At 46.1% G+C, this 20,566-nt stretch overlaps 1 protein-coding gene across 1 annotated transcript in view; it reads left to right on the top strand.

Moving 5' to 3' along the window:
- Positions 1 to 345: 345 nt before the first annotated feature.
- Positions 346 to 20,566, top strand: part of zmynd10 (zinc finger, MYND-type containing 10) — a 55,932-nt gene continuing 35,711 nt past the window's right edge. Inside the window, 2 exon segments of the mRNA XM_080186322.1 lie at positions 346 to 443; positions 5,893 to 6,001. Of these exon segments, the coding sequence (XP_080042448.1) occupies positions 355 to 443; positions 5,893 to 6,001 (198 nt within the window). The 5' untranslated portion in view covers positions 346 to 354.

Raw genomic sequence — 20,566 nt, 5'->3', positions numbered from 1 at the left:
CGATAACATCACCACAGAGTACACGACCCCTTTTATACTGAGTGCTCCCCCTGACCACACACAGCAGGGCGAACTTCCGGTAGGCTGCCCCACACTAGGCTGGTCTATGTAGAGACACGGCCACAGGGGAGTGAGGTTCCCAAAAGACACGCCCGTAGTAAGGCGGCGTTCCTCCAGAACACACAGCCACGTAGGGGCGGGGCTCCGCTAGGACACGCCTCCAGGCTGATTATCTCCTTCCATAGGTTCCCCCGGGCGTGTTGCCCCGCCCTCCTCCAGCCGCGCATGCGCGGTGCCGTGTATCTGAGTTGCTATGGGGACAGTGGCACGCAGTTAGTCCGTTGGAGCAGGGAGATGGCATCGGCCGTGCTCTTCCCTGTGGAGGCTGATGGATACGCACAGAGTCTGCAGGAGTTCCCGCTCAAAGACATTGGTAGCGCCCGGTGAGAGACTGGGAAGCGGAGAAAGAGGGCGAGGGGACGGAGGAGAGATCCTTGGGTTGGTTGGTGATATCTGGTGGGGTGATTGCTGGGGGGAGAACCTTGGGGAGGAGTGATAGCTGGGGGGGGGGGGGGGGGTGTCCTTTGGGGAAGGGGAGTGATTCTTGGAGGTGGAGGGATCGATCCTGGGGTGGTTGTTGACCTGGTGGGAGTGTCCTTTAGGGGGATTAGTGATACTTGGAAGGGAGTGATCCTTGAGTTGGTGGGAGGTGAGAGTGGGGTGGTCCGGTGGGGGGGCGGGTTGGTGGGGGCAGTGTTGACCTGATGGGAGTGATCCATTTTTGATGGGGGGGAGAGTGAAACTTGGTGGGGAGTGTTTTTCTTGGGAGGGAGGATGGTGAATGTTTCTTGGAGGTGGAGTGATCGGGGGGGGGGGGGGGGGGGAACCGATCCTTGGGGGAGTGATCCTTTAGGGAAAAGAGTGATGGGAGGGGGCAATGATCCTTGCAGAGGACAGTGAAGTATCCTGCGGGGGAGTGAGTCACATGGAAGCAGAAAGAGTAATGATGGCTGAGCACTGGGCGGCAGTCCCAGAATGCCCTTATTCAATTTTCCTTCAGCCTCCCATCTATCCCATTATATATTAATGTGGATTCTGATTCAGTCAACTTTCTCTGGTGGTGTGATCCACAATCTTGTAATCCTATGTTTAAACATAGTTTCTTACTATTTGTTTTCAATAAATTAAGTTATCTTTGAGAATCATTTGCAATGGCTTCTCTTCTAAATCCTGTACCGTTACCTCTTGCGTCTTTCAAGGTTCTCACCGCACCCCCTGCTCCTATTTCTCACCTATATGCTGTCCTTTGAACACATCATCTGAAACTGAAAGCAGGTTTTACATGTGTGCTCACAACATCCAGCTCCAGCTAATTGCCATTGATCTCAAACCCTCCATTTGATATAATTTGTCAGATACTTGTGCAGTATTGGATGAGCAGAAATTTCCTTCAACAAGTATTGGGGCATCACAGTGGCATAGTGGTTAGCACTGATGCATCACAGTACTAAAGATCCAGGTTCAATTCTGGCCTTGGTGACTGTGGAGTTTGCCCGTTCTCTCTGTGTTGGCCTGGGTTTCCTCCAGGGGCTCTGGTTTCCTCCCACAGTCCAAAGATGTGCAGGTTAGGTGGATTGGCCAGGCTAAATTGCCTGTTAGTGCCTCAAAATGTATAAGTTAGAGGAATTAGTGGGTTAGGGCCTGAGTAAGATGCTCTGTCGGAGAGTTTGTGCAGACCCGATGGGCAGAATGGCCTCCTGCTGCACTGTAGGTATTCTATGATTATATCCTATGATAAGCCATTGTCCACGGACTGACTCTATCCACATCCCTGATAAACGTTCTGAGTTGCACCAACCTTGGTGCCATACTTAACCTCAAGATGATCTTCTGACCACAGTGTCAGCCCTGGTTCAATTAGTAGCAAACTTGTCTCTGAATTAGAAGGTTTGGATTCAAGTCCCTCTCAAGACTTGAGCGCACAAATCAAGGCTAGCACTCCTCTGCCATCCTGAGTCGCTGCTGCACCATCAGATGTGCTGTATCTAGTGAGACATTGAATCAAAGCCCTGTCTGCTCTTCCAGGTGAACATAAAACATCCCATGACAATATTTTGAAGAAAAGAAGGGGATTTATCCTTATTTCCTGTCTGATATTTATCAATGAACATCACAAAAATTAGATTATCTGATCACATTGCTATTTGTGGGAGCTTGCTGTACGCAAATTGACTGCCATTACATTACAACAGTGATTATATTTCAAAAGTATTGTGTTTTGAGATGTCCTGGTGGTAATGTAAAGTGCTACATAAATTCAATTTTCTATATCTGCACAATCACTAAGATAACCTACTTCCACCTCTGTAACATCGTCTGACTTCGCCTCTGCCTCAGCTCATCTGCTGTTAAAACTTGACCTTTGTAACCTCAAGACATGACTTTTCCAATGCTCGCCGGGTCAGCCTCCCATTTTTCACCCTATAACTACCTCAAAAACTACCTCAGTGACTGCAGAGTACTTTGGGCTGCTCTGTGAGAATGAAAGGTGCCATGCAAATTAACATCTTTCTTTGTTTTTAGCTATTTTTATGACCTGATGCAGTTGAGATGCTTCTTTTAAAGTCTTGTGAATCTGTGTTGTTCTGAGATGATTTCATGTGAGTTTCCTATCTGAAGTTCATGCACTCAGTTTTCTATACTCATGATAACCACAGCTAGTGTCCTCAGAATGTCATATGTGACCTTCCTGTCTCCATCTTCTACTCAGTAGAAATGGTAGGAAAAATAATGGAATCCTTACTAAAGGAGAAGGCAGAGGAACATATAGAAATGAGGAATATAATATTGAATAGTCAGCATGGATTTCAAAAGGGAAAACCTTGTTTGAACAATTTCATTGATTGTTTTGAGGCAATAACAGAAAGACTAGGCAATGGTAATGCTATAAGTGAAATAATTGCATTTTCAAGAATATTTTTGCTAAGGCTCCCATTATACACTAATGGATAACGCTAGTGAAAGTGGAGTGGGAGAACAAGTGGCAGGATAGATTGCCAACTGGCTTCAAGACAGAAAGCAGAGAGTGGGAATAAAGAGTAGTTATTCAAAGCAGCAGAAGTTGGGAAGTGGTTTTCCACAAGGATTAGCACTGGAACCATTGCTGTTCATAATTTACATTAGCGAGTTGAACTTTGGAATCAAAAACACAATTTCTAAATTTGTTGATGACATCAAGTTGATGAGCTGGGGCCAGGGGGTGGGGTGAGATGGAGAATGGTCAACACTAAAGAGGATTGCAACAAATTACAAGAGGACATTAATAATTATGCAGAATAGGTAAATAGTTCACAAATGAAGTTCATCACAGATGAATATGATGTAGTACATTTTGGTAAGAATAGGAAGATCACTTATTACTTAGAAGATGCAAAATTAGGTGGAGTAGAGTAACAAAGGGATCTCAGAATACAAATGCATCAGTCACTAAAAGTCGTGCCACAGGTTAGCAAGGTCATAAAAAATTAAACCAAGCACGAGACTTTATTTCTAGAGGACTAGAATTGAAAAGTAGGAAAATTATGGTAAATCCTGTATCAAACCTTGGTTATATTGCACTGAGACTACAGTGTCATCGGTAGAGAGGAAGTCTCTCAGGACAGTCTCCTTCACTTTGGTAATAATTTGAAGTCTCCTCAGGTTGAAGAACTTCCCATCCACTCTATACTTGAGGCTGATTCCGGGAACACTCTCCTGGAAGACATCATTCAGCATGGCAGTAAACATCGTGCTGAACAATGTGGGTGCGTGCACACAGCCCTGTTTGACGCCATTGGTGACTGGGAATACCTCAGAGGATTCTTCGCCATCCAGCACTCTGGCCATCATGCCATCATGGAACTGACGTACCATCTGAATGAATTTGGGGGGGGCAGCCGAACTTTGACATGATGCTCCACAGGCCTTGTCGGCTGACAGTGTCGAAGGTTTTCTCGAGGTCAACAAAGGTAGTGTAGAGCTCGCAATTCTGCTTCTGACACTTTTCCTGGAGTTGGCACACAGCAAAAATCTTGTCAGTAGTCCCTCGACCTTTGCAGAAGCCACATTGTGACTCTGGAAGCAGGTCCAGCACAGATGAATGACCAGACAATTTAGCAGGACTCTAAAGGAGACTGTTCTGAGAGACTTTTTGCCATTGACTGCACCCTGTATATTGGCTCAGAGCCAAAGATGCAAATCAATATGGACAAATTTTCCACGGCTTGTGACAACTTTGGACTCACCATCAACATCAAAAAGACCAAAAGCACCAGCCTGCTCCTCTTGCAGCGTACACAGAACCCATATTCACAATCAAAGGGCAGAAACTACCAGCAGTGGACCAGTTCACTTATCTTAGCAGCTCCCTCTCCCGAACAGTAACTATTGATACAGAAATTAACTGCAGAATAGCAAAGGCAAGTTCTGCTTTCGGTAGATTGCGCTCCACCATATGGGAACATCGAGAAATCAGCCCAGCAACAAAACTGAAGGTCTGCAGAGCCGTGGTATTCACTACCCGCCTGTGAAACGTGGACTGTGTATTGAAGACATGCAAGACAGCTCAATCATTTCCACATGACTTGTCTTTGCAGAATATTACGCATCAGATGGCAAGACAAAGTACCAGACACTGAAGTTCTTTCTAGAGCAAGTCTACCATCAGTCTACACACTGCTGATGAGAGCGCAAACCCAGTGGGCAGGGTATGCCAGATAAGTGCATAGCCAAGCAGCTCCTTTTTGGGGAACTCTCTGCTAGAAGACGCTCGCATGAAGAGCAGAAGAAACATTACAAAGACACACTCAAGGCCTCCCTGAAGTCGCTTGACATAGACACGACCACCTGGGAAACGCTGGCACAAAACTGCCCTACCTGGTATACCTCATCCTCAAGGGCTATCAAGCTTACAAAGCAAGGTGCATTGCTGAAGCACAACTTAAGCGCAAGCTGCGCAAGTCCAGAGCCACCAGCGCAACAACTACAGCGCCTACAAGTCTGTCCAATATGTGCCAGGACATTCCATGCCCGAATTGGCCTGATCAGTCATCTTCAGACACACCGCAACCAGCCTCAAAATGTCTAATGGTGTTGAGGTCCTCATCGATGACGATGGACGAACAACAGACTACTGTGTACCACAATACTATAAAATGGATAGTATAGAGGTCCCTGGGGAGAGTGCAGAGAAGATTTATAAGGATGATACCAGAAATGTGTGGGTAATCATAACAAGAAAAAATGGACAGGCTGAGTCTCTTTTGAGAAAGAAAACTGATGGTTATCAAGTAGACATCTTTAAAATTGTGGGCAGTTTTGATAGAGAGAGGTTGGAATGTTACAGCCGTTCATGCCAGTGGGATTTTCCCATCCCGTTGCAGTGAACAGAGATTTGGCTGGGCACCACACAAATTCTCCAACTTTGCTGCAGAGGGAGCATGGCATGAATGGCCAGTAAGCTTGCGCCCAGACTGTTTCCTTCTCTGGGGCATAGCATAATTAGAGGTCATCAATATAAGATAACCACCAAAAAATCTGATCAGAAAGTCAGCAGATATGTGTTTGCGTAAACAATGCTAAGAATGTGGAAGTCGCATTCCACAAGGAGTGGTTGAAATAAACAGTATGGATGCATTTAAGGGGAAGCTAGACATGCAGATAAGAGAGAAAGAAATAGAGGGTTACGATGGTAGATTAAGATGAGGAAAGATGGGCAAAGGCTCACATGGAGTATGAACACAGGTGTGAACCTCTGCTTTATATCCTGTGTAATCCTATGTTGTTATATATCTATCTAAACCCTGCACTTGCCTCCTCATTTTCCTTTTTTTAAAATGTTTTGATTGTTCATAGGTGGTTCAGACAGCATGAGTACATCGAGAAGCTGAATATGCAGGCCATCATCAATGCCACTACCAACCAAGATGAATTTGTCAAAGAGACCATTTACTCTCATGGGAAGGTAGGGATTTCTTTTAAAGAGAAAACACAAGACAATGTTTGGGTGTGCATTGTCCATCAGATTCTGACAACAGGTTTGTGCCGATGTTTCCTTCAGAATATCATTGTTACGTGTGGTCCTGTCTTTTTTCCATGACCTCACATGCATGCAGTTTAGCAGGAAATATGTGCCTGAAAAACTAACCTCTCCATCCTTATTATAGATGTTGATGGACTTGTACTGTTTTTCCAGCATTTCCTGTTTTAAATTTCAGACATCTAGCATTATCTATTTGGTTCTTTTCTAATTTGTCCTGCTGACTAGCTTCATCGTTTGAGCTCCCTGTGCAATACCAGCCTCAGGATCATTCAGGTTTCTCATTGTGGAAGAGACATTGACCACTTGGAGAAATCAATACGATTGCAGAATTTGTTCATATTTCTATTAATTTACTTTTGAAATCACACTTTGCGCATTTTTTTTATTCATTCGTAGGACAAGGGCATCACTGGCTGGCCAGCATTAATTGCCAATCCTGGTTGTCTTTGAGAAGCTGGTGGTGAGCCGCTTTCTTGAATTACTGCAGTTCATGTGCTATGGTTTGACCCACAATGCCATTAGGGAGGGAATTCCAGGATTTTGACCCAGCTATGGTGAAGGAACGATGATATATTTCAAGATCAGGACAGAGTGGCTTGGGGAGGAACTTGCAGGTAGTGGTATTCCCATGTATCTGCTGCCCTTGTCCTTTTAGATGGAAGTGGTCGTGGGTTTGGAAGGTGCTTTCTAAGGATCTTTGCTGAATTGCTGCAGTGCATCTTGTAGATACAAGATGCTGCTACTGAGTATCAGTGATGGTGGGTCTGCATGTTTGTAGACATGATGCCAATCAAGTGAGCTGTTTTGTCCTGGATGGTGTTAAGCTTCTTAAGTGTTGTTGGAGCTGCACCCATCCAGGCAAGTGGTGAGAATTCCATCACACTCCTGACTTGTGCCTTGTAGATGGTAGATAGGCTTAAGGAAGTCAGGAGGTGAGATACTCGCCGCAATATTCCTAGCCTCTGACTTGCTTTTATAGCTACTATGTTTATGTGGCGAGTCCAGTTGAGTTTCTTCATAGAATCCTTACAGTGCCGAAGGAACCCATTTGGTCCATCGAGTCTGCACTGACAACAATCCCACCCAGGTCTGATATCTGTAACCCCATGTATTTACCCTGGTAATCTCCCTGAGACTAGAGTCAATTTAGTATGGCCAATGCACCTAACCTGGTCAATGGTAACCCTAAGGATATTGATGGTGGGAGGATTCAGTGATGGTAACACCCACTGAGTGACAAGAGGTGGTTGTTCATGTCCATCCATAAGAGTGTCTCTTATTGGTGATGGCCATTATCTGGCATTTGTGTGGTGCGAATGTTACTTGCCACTTGTCAGCCCAAGCCTGGATATTGTTGCATTTAAACATGGACTGCTTCAGTATCTGAGGAGTTGTGAATGGTGTTGAATATTGTGCAATCATTGGCGAACATCCCTACTTCTGACCTTATGAATGAGGGAAGGTCATTGATGAAGCAGCTGACGATGGTTGGGCCTGGGACACTATCCTGAGGGACTCCTGCAGAAATGTCCTGGGACTGAGATGACTGGCCCTCCACAACCAGAACCATCTTCCTATGTACCAGGTATGACACAGCCTGATACCTATTGATTCCAATTTTGATGACACACTTTGTTGAAAGCAGTTTTGATGTCAAGGGCTGTCACTCACACCTCAAATTCAGCTCTTTTATCCATATTTGAAGCAAGTCAGGAGCTGAGTGACCCTGCTGAAACTCAAACTGGGCATCACTGAGCAGGTTATTGTTGAGCAGGTTCTGTTTGATAGCACTGTTGATGACCCCTTCCATCACTTTGCTGATAATCGAGAATAGATTGGGCAGTAGTTGGCTGTGACGGATTTGTTCTGCTTTATTTGTGTATAGAACATACCTGGGCAATTTTCCAAATTGATAGGTAGATGCCAGTGTTGTAACTGTACTGGAAAAGCATGGTACTATTGCCAGAATGCTATCAGAGCCCATAGCCTTTGCAGTATCCAGTGCCTCCAACCGTTTCTTGATAGCACGTGGAGTGAATCGAATTGGTTGAAGACTGGCATCTGAAATGCTGGGAACTACTGGAGAGGCCAAAATGGATCATCTACTCAGCACTTCTGGCCTGAAGATTGCTTCAAATGCTTCAGCCTTATCTTTTGCACTGATGTGCTGGGCTCCTCCATCATTGAGGATGGGAATATTTGTGGAGACTCCGCTTCCAATGAGTTGTTTAATTGTCCAACATCGTTCAGACTGGATGTGCCAGGTCTCCAAAGCTTAGAATTGATCCATTGGTTGTGGAATCGCTTAGCTTTCTCTATCACTTGCTGAGGAGATGGGGTGGGCACAGTAAGAAGTCTCACAACACCATGTTAAAGTCCAACAGGTCTACTTGGTAGCACCAGCTTCCGGAGCACTACCCCTTCATCAGTTGAGTTGAGTGTTGGGTTCACAAACAGGGCATATATAGACACAAGCTCAGTTACAAGATAATGATTGGAATGCAAGTCTTAACAGGTGCAGACAATGCGAGTGGAGAGAGGGTTAAGCACAGTTAAAGAGGTGTGGATTGAACATAAGAACATAAGAAATAGGAGCAGGAGTAGGCCATCTAGCCCTTCGAGCCTGCCCCGCCATTCAATAAGATCATGGCTGATCTGTTGTGGCTCAGTTCCACTTTCCCGCCCTCTCCCCATAACCCTTAATCCCCTCTCTTATCAAGAACCCATCAACCCGCTTCTTAAAAATATTTAGCGAGGCAGCCTCCACCACTTCAACGGGCAGAGAATTCCAGAGATTCACCACCCTTTGAGTGAAGAAGTTCCTCCTCAACTCCGTTCTAAACCACCTCCCCTTTATCTTGAGGCTGTGCCCCCTAGTCCTACTGTCTTTTTTGAGCGGGAAGAGTCTCTCCACCTCTATCCTATCCATCCCATTCATCATCTTATACGTCTCAATGAGATCTCCCCTCATTCTTCTAAACTCTAACGAGTACAAGCCTAGTTTATTCAGCCTCTCCTCATAGCTCAATCCCCTCAACTCCGGTATCAGCCTAGTAAACCTCCTCTGCACTCCCTCCAGGGCCAAAATATCCTTGCGCAGGTGCGGCGCCCAAAACTGCACACAGTACTCCAGCTGCGGCCTCACCAATGCCCTATACAGCTGCAGCAAGACCTCCCTACTTTTATATTCAATCCCCCTCGCTATGAAGGCCAGCATCCCATTCGCCTTCCTGACCACCTGCTGCACCTGCAAGCTGGGTTTTTGCGACTCATGCACAAGGACCCCGAGGTCCCTCTGCACCGTCGCCTGCTGCAGTTTTTCGCCACGTAAGTAATAGTCCTTCCTACCATTATTCCTACCAAAGTGGACCACCTCACACTTGCCAACATTAAATTCCATTTGCCATTTCCTGGCCCATTCGCCCAGCCTATCTAGATCCTTCTGCAGACTCTCCACACCCTCCGCACAATTTGCCTTTCCCCCAATCTTGGTGTCATCAGCAAATTTCGACACCCTGCACTCGGTTCCCTCCTCCAGATCATCTATATAAATGGTAAATAGCTGAGGCCCCAGCACCGACCCCTGTCTCAAACCAGGCCAGTTAGTAAGATTTTGCAAGCCCAGGCAAGTCTTGGGGGTCACATATAGTATGACATGAATCCAAGATCCCTGCTGAGGCTGTCCTCATGTGGGTGGAACTTGACTATCAGTTTCTGCTCAGCGATTCTGCATTTTTGTGTGTCTTGAAGGTAACCTTGGAGAACACTTACCCGAAGGTCAGAGGCTGAATGCTCTTGACTGCTGGACTGTTCCCCGACAGGAAGGGAACACTCTTGCCTGGTGATTGTCAAGCAGTGTCCATTCATCTGTTGTCATAGCATCTGCATGGCCTCCCCAATGTACCGTGCCTCGGGGCATCGTTTCCTACATCATATCGGGTAGACAACATTGGCCAAGTCACAATAGTATGTACCATGTACCTGGTGGATGATGGCATCTATGTCAATGATCCAGCACATCTTGCAGGGGTTGAACTGGCAGGGTTGTGTGGTGTTGTGGTCACTGTTCTCCTGAACACTAGTTAGTTTGCTATGAACAATGGTCTGTTTGAGGTTGCGTGGTTGTTTGAAGGCCAAGTAGTTTGGGTGTGGGGCTGGCCTTGGCAAGATGTTCGTCTTCATCGATGACGTGTTGAAGGCTCTGAAGAAGATGTCATAGCCTCTCCGCTCCAGCGAAGTACTGGACGACGAAGAGTATTCTGTCCGCCACATCACATGTTTGTCTTCTGAGGAGGTCGGTGTGGTTTTTCACTATGACGCATCGAAACATGTAAGTAGTCCTTTTTGGTAGCTTCACCAGGTTGACACCTCATTTTTAGGTATGCTTGGTGTCGTTCCTGGCATGCCCTCCGGCAGTCATTATTGAACCAGGATTGATCCCCTGGCTTGATGGTAATGGTTGCGTGGGGGATATGAGGTTGCAGATTGTTTTGGAATACAGTTCCGCTGCTGTTGATGACCTCATAGCCTCATAGATGCCCAGTCTTGAGTTGCTAGATCTGTTCAAAGTCTGAGCCATTTAGCATGGTGACAGTGCCACACCACACGATGGAGGTTATCCTCAATGTGAAGGTAGGACTTTGACTCCTCAAGGACTGTGCGGTGTCACTCTTACCAATACTGTCATGAACAGATGCTTCTACAGCAGGCAGCTTAATAAGGATGAAGTCAAGTATGTTTCTCCTTTGTTGCTTCATTCACCATCTGTTGCAGACCCAGTCTAGCAGTTATATCCACTCCTCCCTCCTTACAGGGAGAAAAATATTCTCACTACTCGTACATTTTAGATTGTCACCCCTTAGTGAGTACAAATTCCCCATTTTGTGAAACTAGATTTAAAAATAGCACAAGAAACAAAACAAAGCAAATGGAACCCTACAAAGATTGAGAGAAGTAAATCTGATAACAAATAGGTAACTCCAAGATTAAAGACTTGAAAAATGCAAGAGGAAAGAATGAAAACAGATGTGGAGATGAATTCGAGATCTTGATAAAATGATCTTAAAATTAGTAGATGATCTTATTATTCTAGACTTTAGCAACGACAGTGTGGTGTCAGTAGTGACATAGTGGTGACAGTATGGTGACATAGTATGGTGACAGTGGTGACATAGTAGTGACACTGCTGCCTCACAACACAAGGGACCCAGGTTCGATTCCCAGCTTGGGTTACTGTGCGGAGTTTGCACATTCGTCCCGTGTCTGCGGGTGCTTTGGTTTCCTCCCGCAGTCCAAAGATGTGCGGGTTACGTGCTAAATTGCCCCTTAGTGTCAGAGGAACTAGCTAGAGTAAATACATGGGGCTATGGGAATAGGGCCTGAATGAGATTGTGAACAGTGCAGACTTGATGGGCTGAAAGGCCTCCTTCTGCACTGTAGGATTCTATGAATTCAAAGATTTTCACTGGCACACAGCAAAAATTAGCACATTACAATGACTAGGCAGTAATTTACCAATCGAGTGAGCTACTGGTCAAAGCAGCCTGTGTTATTTACTACTTCTTGTTCAGCTTCAAATGTTAGTGTCTTGCTAGCATGACACTCACCCATACATATTAAATGTTTTCTCTTTGTCTTATACTCTTTGTATTTGACTGTCTACAATGCCAAACTGCTGGTCATCTTACTCAAAATCCTAAGTCCAATCATCTTTGTCCAAACCAGCTGAAACTCTGGTTTTCTTGCTTACTCAACTAGTTTATACATCTTGAGTTCATTTGTGCATATGCAGATCCTGCTCATATTCAACATTTTGTTCAGGCATTCTGTTATTTTCCTGCTCTTCTTTAGATTGGACCAACAGCAAGTCCCATTGTTCCATTCAGTTCAGTGATCTTTGAGACAATTGCTAATGGGTTTACTAGTTTCAGTTATTAATCAAATTCTGTGACAGGAGATCCTTTCCAAACATGCAGTTGGCTTTTTAAAACTATTTGAACTACTGCATTTCTGAAACTACTTGAGTTACTGCACCTTTAAAATTTATTCTGGTTGCTGCATTATCAAAGACAGAGTCCTATTTTTAACAACAGTATGCCAGCTTGAAATAAATAGTATTAGATTAATCCATGACAATTTTATCTAGCATCTTGGAGACATAATTCTTCTCACATCACATGATATTCATTTTGCACAAATTCTTTCATAATAGGATACATACAGTTTTAGAATAGTTACCACACAGTGTTCTGTCCATCTTAATCTCTGCAAGAGCAACTCTGTCAGTTCCACACCTCTTCTCTTTGCTGTAGCCCTCTTTTTTTATCTTTAGGGATTTATCTATTCCATTTTGAAAACCTTGATGTGTCTACCTCACCACATGCTTAGATAGAGGCCATTACACATAAGTTGGTCACCATGATTTACACATTGATCCTGTTTCCTCGTCAAAACTAAAAGTCATTCAGTCATTCACCTCTTGCTTGTGAGAGCTTATTCAGATCAACTGCCACACTTGACTAAGGAGTCAATTAAATGCTACATAACAGTGAGCTCTTTTTTCTCTTTTCAAAACTGCTGTTATATGAAGACAGGCTGCTCACCAAGCAGGAAGGCATTAAACTATATACCTATAATAACACACAAAGTGTCAACTATTTATTAGTACTCTGCCTTTATATTCCAGTTGTTTCTTTGACCTTGAGAATTACCTTAAGTGGGTAATCAGAATTTCTGTTTTGTGAATTGTGCAGAACAAGGCAGTAAGAAAATGCATCCCTTTGCTCAGCTTTGCATTACTGCAGCATCCACAGTTTAGCTTACATTTCCTTTATACTTCACGTAACAATTTGAAAACTACAATTTATTCTTACATGCATTGTCACTTGTTATTTATGTTTGTTATTAAGCAGAGAGAAGAGAAAACTTATTTTTTTGACTTGGAGCATTGAGGTAGGGTTGGCAACCTGAGTCTCCAGGAATTAAAGATTAATCTCCAGGATATACTGCTATGAACAACCTGAGAGAAAAATCACAGCACATGCAAAACATGTTTTTTGCATCACTTTTACTTTTTTTTTAATAGTTGTAAAATATTGGAGATAGGAGAAAGATTTTTTCGTTGGATGATTTATGGATGTTAATCTTTTAATGATAAGAACATAAGAACATAAGCATAAGAACATAAGAAATAGGAGCAGGAGTAGGCCATCTGGCCCTTCGAGCCTGCCCCACCATTCAATAAGATCATGGCTGATCTGTCATGGCTCAGTTCCACATTCCCGCCCTCTCCCCATAACCCTTAATCCCCTCTCTTATCAAAAACCCATCAACCCGCGTCTTAAAAATATTTAGCGAGGTAGCTTCCACCACTTCAACGGGCAGAGAATTCCAGAGATTCACCACCCTTTGAGTGAAGAAGTTCCTCCTCAACTCCGTTCTAAACCGTCCCCCCCTTTATCTTGAGGCTGTGCCCCCTAGTCCTGCTGTCCTTTCTGAGTGGGAAGAGTCTCTCCACCTCTATCCTATCCATCCCATTCATCATCTTATACGTCTCAATGAGATCTCCCCTCATTCTTCTAAACTCTAACGAGTACAAGCCTAGTTTATTCAGCCTCTCCTCATAGCTCAACCCCCTCAACTCTGGCATCAGCCTAGTAAACCTTCTCTGCACTCTCTCCAAGGCCAAAATATCCTTGCGTAAGTACGGCGCCCAAAACTGCACACAATACTCCAGCTGCGGCCTCACCAATGCCCTATACAGCCGCAGCAAGACCTCCCTACTTTTATATTCAATCCCCCTCGCTATGAAGGCCAGCATCCCATTAGCCTTCCTGACCACCTGCTGCACCTGCAAGCTGGGTTTTTGCGACTCATGCACAAGGACCCCGAGGTCCCTCTGCACCGTCGCCTGCTGCAGTTTTTCTCCACGTAAGTAATAATCCTTCCTACCATTATTCCTACCAAAGTGGACCACCTCGCACTTGCCAACATTAAATTCCATTTGCCAGTTCCTGGCCCATTCGCCCAGCCTATCTAGATCCTTCTGTAGACTCTCCACACCCTCCGCACAATTTGCCGTTCCACCAATCTTGGTGTCATTAGCAAATTTCGACACCATACACTCGGTTCCCTCCTCCAGATCATCTATATAAATGGTAAATAGCTGAGGCCCCAGCACCGACCCCTGGGGCACTCTACTAGTCACCAACCGCCAATCCAAATAGCACCCATTGACGCCCACTCTCTGCCTCCTATTTGACAACCAATCCTCTATCCACGCTAACACCCTACCCCCAACTCCATGTCCCCTGACCTTCTGCAATAACCTCTTGTGAGGTACCTTGTCAAACGCCTTCTGAAAATCAAGAAAGACCACATCCACCGGCTCTCCTCTATCCACCGCCCTAGACACATCCTCATAGAACTCCAGTAAATTTGTCAGACATGACTTCCCCTTAACGAAACCGAACTGCGTCTGCTCTATCAAGCAATTCCCCTCATGATGCCTCGCTATTTCCTCCTTGATGACGGATTCTAACATTTTACCTACAACAGACGTTAAACTAACCGGCCTATAATTCCCTGCCTTTTGCCTGGCACCCTTCTTAAACAACGGCGTAACATTAGCCATTTTCCAATCTTCCGGCACTTCCCCGGAATCCAGCGACGTTTGGAAAATAACCACCAAGGCATCCACTATCACCTCCGCCATTTCTTTCAGAACCCTCGGATGCATTCCATCTGGTCCTGGGGACTTGTCCACAATCAGTCCCCCCAGTCTGTCGAGCACCGCCTCTCTAGTAACAATAATGTCATTGAGACCCTCCAGTCCTACCACCTTTCCATTGCTAACACCCGGCAAATTATTCACATCTTCCTCCGTGAAGACCGAAACAAAAAAGTTATTCAAGACCTCAGCCATATCCCCATCCCATACCACTAAGTCCCCCTTCTCATCCTCTAAGGGTCCAACGTTCACCCTAGCCAGCCTCTTCCTTTTTATATATTTATAAAAACTCTTGCTATCCTTTTTTATATTAAGCGCTAGCCCAGCTTCATAGTTTCTCCTACCCTTCTTTATCAAATTCTTTGTCAATCTTTGTTGACATTTAAACCTCTCCCAATCCTCTTCTCGCCCACTACTCTTAGCTACTCTAAACGCCTCTGCTTTTAATTTAACACTTTCCTTCACCTCCTTCGTTATCCACAGCTTATTACCTCTCCTCCTACGGTCCTTTTTGACCATCGGAATAAATTTCTGCTGAGCACCAAGAAAGGTCTCCTTAAAGATCCTCCACTGCTCCTCAGCAGACCTACCTTCCAACGCACTCCCCCAGTCCACATTCACCAATTCTTCTCTCATCCTACCGTACTCCCCTCTGTTCAAACAAAGGATGCGTGTCCGGGAACCCACTTTCTCCTCCTCCATCTGCACCAGAAACTCCACCATACAATGATCACTCTCCCCAAGAGGATCCGTCACCTCAAGGTCCCTAATTCTACCCGCCTCATTACATAGCACCACATCCAAGATACTCGCTCCCTTATCGGCTCCAACACACACTGTTCCAGGAAACTATCCCGGCAGCATTCCAAGAACTCCTCCTCGAGCCCACTGCGTCCAACATGGGTCAACCAATCAATATGCAGATTGAAATCCCCCATAATTATGGCCGTCCCATTCCTGCACGCCGCACTTATTTGCGCGTTAACAGCCCGCCCCACCTCCAGATCATTATACGGGGGCCTATAGACGACACCCACCAGCGTCTTCCTCCCTTTGCTGTTCCTAATCTCCACCCACAACGATTCCACTTTCTGCTCTTTGGCTCCAATATCATCCCTTGCTACCACCCTGATGCTATCCTTAATTAGCAGAGCTACGCCCCCGCCTTTTTCCTCCCGTCTATCCTTCCTAAACACTTGATACCCCTGGACATTCAGCTCCCAGTCCCTGTCACCTTGCAGCCATGTCTCTGTAATGGCCACCAGATCATATCCATTTGTGCCGATCTGCGCCACCAGCTCATCCACTTTATTCCGAATGCTTCGTGCATTCAGATAAAGTGCCTTCATCCCAGCCTTCACCTGGACCCTATTTGCTGGAACGCCACCAACCATACTCACGCCCCCTACTCCCTTTATTATTGGGACATCCTCGGCCTCTTCCCTTACCTGTACCATCTCCTTAACTTTAGGCCTCGTAATGTCACCTACCCTCGCACCCTCCCCCCCCCAATTAAAGCCCTGTCTACAGTCCTCTTTACACGATTCGCCAGGACTCTGGTCCCAGCACGGTTCAGACCAACCCCATCCCGCCCGAACAGGTCCCACTTACCCCAATACTGATGCCAGTGCCCCATAAATTCAAACCCATTCCTCCCACACCAATTCCTGAGCCACCCATTCACTTCCTTAATCCTATCAACCCTACACCCGTCTGCACTCGGTTCAGGCAGTAGCCCAGAGATAACCACCTTGTCAGTTCTACTTTTTAATTCCATTCCCAGCTTTTCATACTCCCCCCCAGATCCTCAGTTCGCATTTTGCCTACGTCGTTGGCACCCACATGTACCACAACAACCGGATTCTCACCCTCCCACTCCAGATGCGACATCCCGGACCCGAGCACCAGGCAGACAACACACCCTTCTGTGCACTTTGTCATTGTGACAAAGGACAGTGTCAATACCCTTAACCCCACTATCCCCAATTACTACTACGTTCCTTTTCACCTTCTCCTTGCCTATGCCCTGCTGCATCACTGTACTGTGTGCAGTTTGCTCACCGACCTCACCTCCCTCGTCCTCGTCCACACTGGAAGCAAGAACCTCAAACCTGTTATGCAGATTGAGAGGCTGAGGCCTCCGCTCCCCACCCCCCTTCCTCCTCTCCCCACCCCCCTTCCTCCTCTCCCCACCCCCCTTCCTCCTCTCCCCACCCCCCTTCCTCCTCTCCCCACCCCCCTTCCTCCTCTCCCCACCCCCCTTCCTCCTCTCCCCACCCCCCTTCCTCCTCTCCCCACCCCCCTTCCTCCTCTCCCCACCCCCCTTCCTCCTCTCCCCACCCCCCTTCCTCCTCTCCCCACCCCCCTTCCTCCTCTCCCCACCCCCCTTCCTCCTCTCCCCACCCCCCTTCCTCCTCTCCCCACCCCCCTTCCTCCTCTCCCCACCCCCCTTCCTCCTCTCCCCACCCCCCTTCCTCCTCTCCCCACCCCCCTTCCTCCTCTCCCCACCCCCCTTCCTCCTCTCCCCACCCCCCTTCCTCCTCTCCCCACCCCCCTTCCTCCTCTCCCCACCCCCCTTCCTCCTCTCCCCACCCCCCTTCCTCCTCTCCCCACCCCCCTTCCTCCTCTCCCCACCCCCCTTCCTCCTCTCCCCACCCCCCTTCCTCCTCTCCCCACCCCCCTTCCTCCTCTCCCCACCCCCCTTCCTCCTCTCCCCACCCCCCTTCCTCCTCTCCCCACCCCCCTTCCTCCTCTCCCCACCCCCCTTCCTCCTCTCCCCACCCCCCTTCCTCCTCTCCCCACCCCCCTTCCTCCTCTCCCCACCCCCCTTCCTCCTCCCAGCAGCCCCCTCTTGTTCCTGACCCTTAGAGTTAGCCAGTCTAGGGGGGGTGGATGTCTCTTGCACCCCATTGACAATGGCACCCTCTCTCCCCCTGATGAGCCTCAGTGTCTGTAGCTCAGAGGCCAGCTCATCTACCTTGAGCTGGAGCTCCTCCAGCAACCTGCACTTACTGCAGACATGGTCACTGGGAAGGACCCTGGGGTCCACCAGCTCCCACATCATACAGAAACAACACATCACATGCCCCTCCATTATTCACTGTAGTAATATTGAAAATTTCCACACGAGCTTACCTGGCCCTTTTTCTCCCCAGCCCTTTTGATCTTAAGCCCTAGTAGCTCACTCTGCTTCCCTCTCACTCCGCTGCCCGCTCCGACGCTGCCCGCTGTCTACACCAGGCCTCCTTTTAAACCTGGCGCTGTTTTAAAGTCCGCTCCCCCACAACTCCTTGCTAACCACTCCCTTAGAATTCTTAAAGCGGTAAATACAAAAAGCCCGCAAAAATGCTTTTAAATGATTTAAACAGTTCTACAAGGTAAGTTCTTACTACAAAGTGCTTTAAACTTATTTAAACAGGTTTTTAGCAGGTAATTTCTTATCTGTCTCTCTGCTCCTTCACTCGTCTGCTCCAGCAAACAAATCTGTTCACTTTTCAATTTGTGTGGGAAGGCTGTGTGACATCAAGTTAGAATGTCACGCAACCAATTGTGAGAGTTTGGGTGTAAGGTATTTGGAGAAAGGAGGTTGTGTGGTAAAACCTTTAGAAATACGTTCAATTAGAATTGACAACCCACTCTCCAGTTGAGGAGAAAGAGGACTTGTTTTTATTCAGTAAAATCAGGAGCACCCATTGTGTAGAGATTGAAAATTATGCATTTGATGTTTGAAATAAAATCAATAAATAAGCTTTCACCATCATAGCTTAAAAGGTTTGGTCATGATTTGTTTAGCACGACTATAATTATGATTTTCAGTTGTCTTTCCAAAACATTGTATTTCTCCTTACAGATGCCCATACATGTCTTTTCCAATGACAGCATTTATTTAGACAACTGCCTGCAAAACATTCATCCCATCCAACTATAGCACTCTCATAGACAACTGTCTATTGTGCGATGGAGACTGTGTTCTTCAGGAACGCAAAAAATATGTTGTACATCTTTGAAGATGACTGAGAAAAATGTGATACAATAATAGACTGGAGACAGGTGATCCTGGGGGAGGGGAGAGTATGTTGAAGCTGGGCAAGAGTATTTTTGTACGACCAGGCAAAGCATTCTTTCTCCTCATTACCCCACAAAAATTAAAATTCAATATTTCTTTGGTTTGTTTTTTGATGGGCTTTCTCCAGTCCCTTTAAAGGACTAGTGGTTCAAGAGCTCAATACGAGTGCAAACGGAAGGGCACTAGCCCCCTTCTCAGCACCCTATATGGCAGCAACTGAAGTGACAGAGATGGTAAGTGACCAACATAATTTTCAGGCTGTCACCATTCAATTTACATTAGGCTGCAGCAACTAAAATTAATCTCTCAGTCTCACACAGGATGACCTCCCTCTGTATCTGGCTTGGAAAATGCAGTTCTTAAGAACTTCCTGTCTGTATTTTCCCAAAATGGAATTTGATTAACATGTCTTGCAGTGATTATTATAGAACAAGCAGTCACATTTTGATCTTCCATCTCAGAAACTTTTGACATATTTCAAAATAACATAAACCAACAGAAGATGGGGTTATTTTGTCCTCCAAATGGGGTTTGAGCTTCTGTTGGGTCTATCTGGCTGGGTTAGTAGTTCCCATTGTCCTTACCGTTGATTAAAATTCAGCACTTTGCCTTTTTAATCTCTTAAAGTGTTGGGTTTTGATGTCTGTAGAAAATCTTTGAAACGTCTTTCTCTTCACACTTCCTTTCAGTTGGAGTTTTTATTTGCTTTACTCACCTTCATCTTGGAAGATTGCCTTGCATTTGAAAGTAGTTTGCTGTCTCATTTTTTTAAAGTGCAGAATTTAGTCAGTTGAAAGTTTTTTTAAAAATTCAAATATAAAGAGGCATTTTTATGACGGCCTCCACTTCCTCCTACTCATTCATCTCCTGCTGCCTCCCAGATGAGCTGTCCTCAAGGTCCACATGTCCCTGAAAGGCCATGTTATGGAGAGTGCAGTAGACCAGTACAATGACTGACAGCCTTGCAGGAGGATATTAGAGGGCACCAACCAACAGATCTAGACACTAATTGCATCTTTAGAAGCAGAATGGCCTGCTCAATTGTTGTCCTACTGAGCATGTGGCATCAGTTATACCACTTCTTTATGTGGATTGCCAGTAGAGGATGCTGGTAGCCATCTCTTCTGGGGATCTGCCTTATCTCTTGGTTCCATTCACACACTTTCGAGGTTGGAGTGAAGATCTGAGTCAGCTTGGACTGACGAAAGACGAAGTAGTCAGGGCAGCAGCCACGTGAGACAAGCTCTTGTTGTGGTCACAACCATTTGGACATTAAGGAAATGGAAGCCCTTCCTGTTGATGAATTTCACTGATTGGTTGCTTAGATGCCTTGATGGCCACATAGATGCAATTGATAATGCTGTGTGCGCACAGGAACCCAGCACTGGAGGTGAAACCCAATGCCCTCTATCCCTGTGAGGCCTTGTCGTGATTAAATTAATTATTGTCAGTACGGCTAAAGATAACATCAGTGACCAGCAAGATGAGGAAATGTTTTTGCAGCCATTTTTGAGATGCCTGTAAGGTCCACAGCTGGAAGGAGCCAGAAGTGAGGAAGCTCAAGGCCACAGTGACTCTGACAGCCATTGGCCAGGCATGGTGACCAGTGCTCCAAGGCACAAAGGCTTTAGCAATGAATGCTCAGATGCCTGTGACCATCTGCCAGAAGATTTGAAGTCCCTTGCAGCACTGA

The sequence above is a fragment of the Carcharhinus amblyrhynchos genome, chromosome 3, assembly GCF_965287045.1.
Source record: "Carcharhinus amblyrhynchos chromosome 3, sCarAmb.v2.hapA, whole genome shotgun sequence".
Classification (NCBI taxonomy): domain Eukaryota; kingdom Metazoa; phylum Chordata; class Chondrichthyes; order Carcharhiniformes; family Carcharhinidae; genus Carcharhinus; species Carcharhinus amblyrhynchos.
The sequence above is the reverse complement of the archived record's forward strand: the minus strand, read 5'-3'. Positions and strand labels throughout refer to the sequence as shown.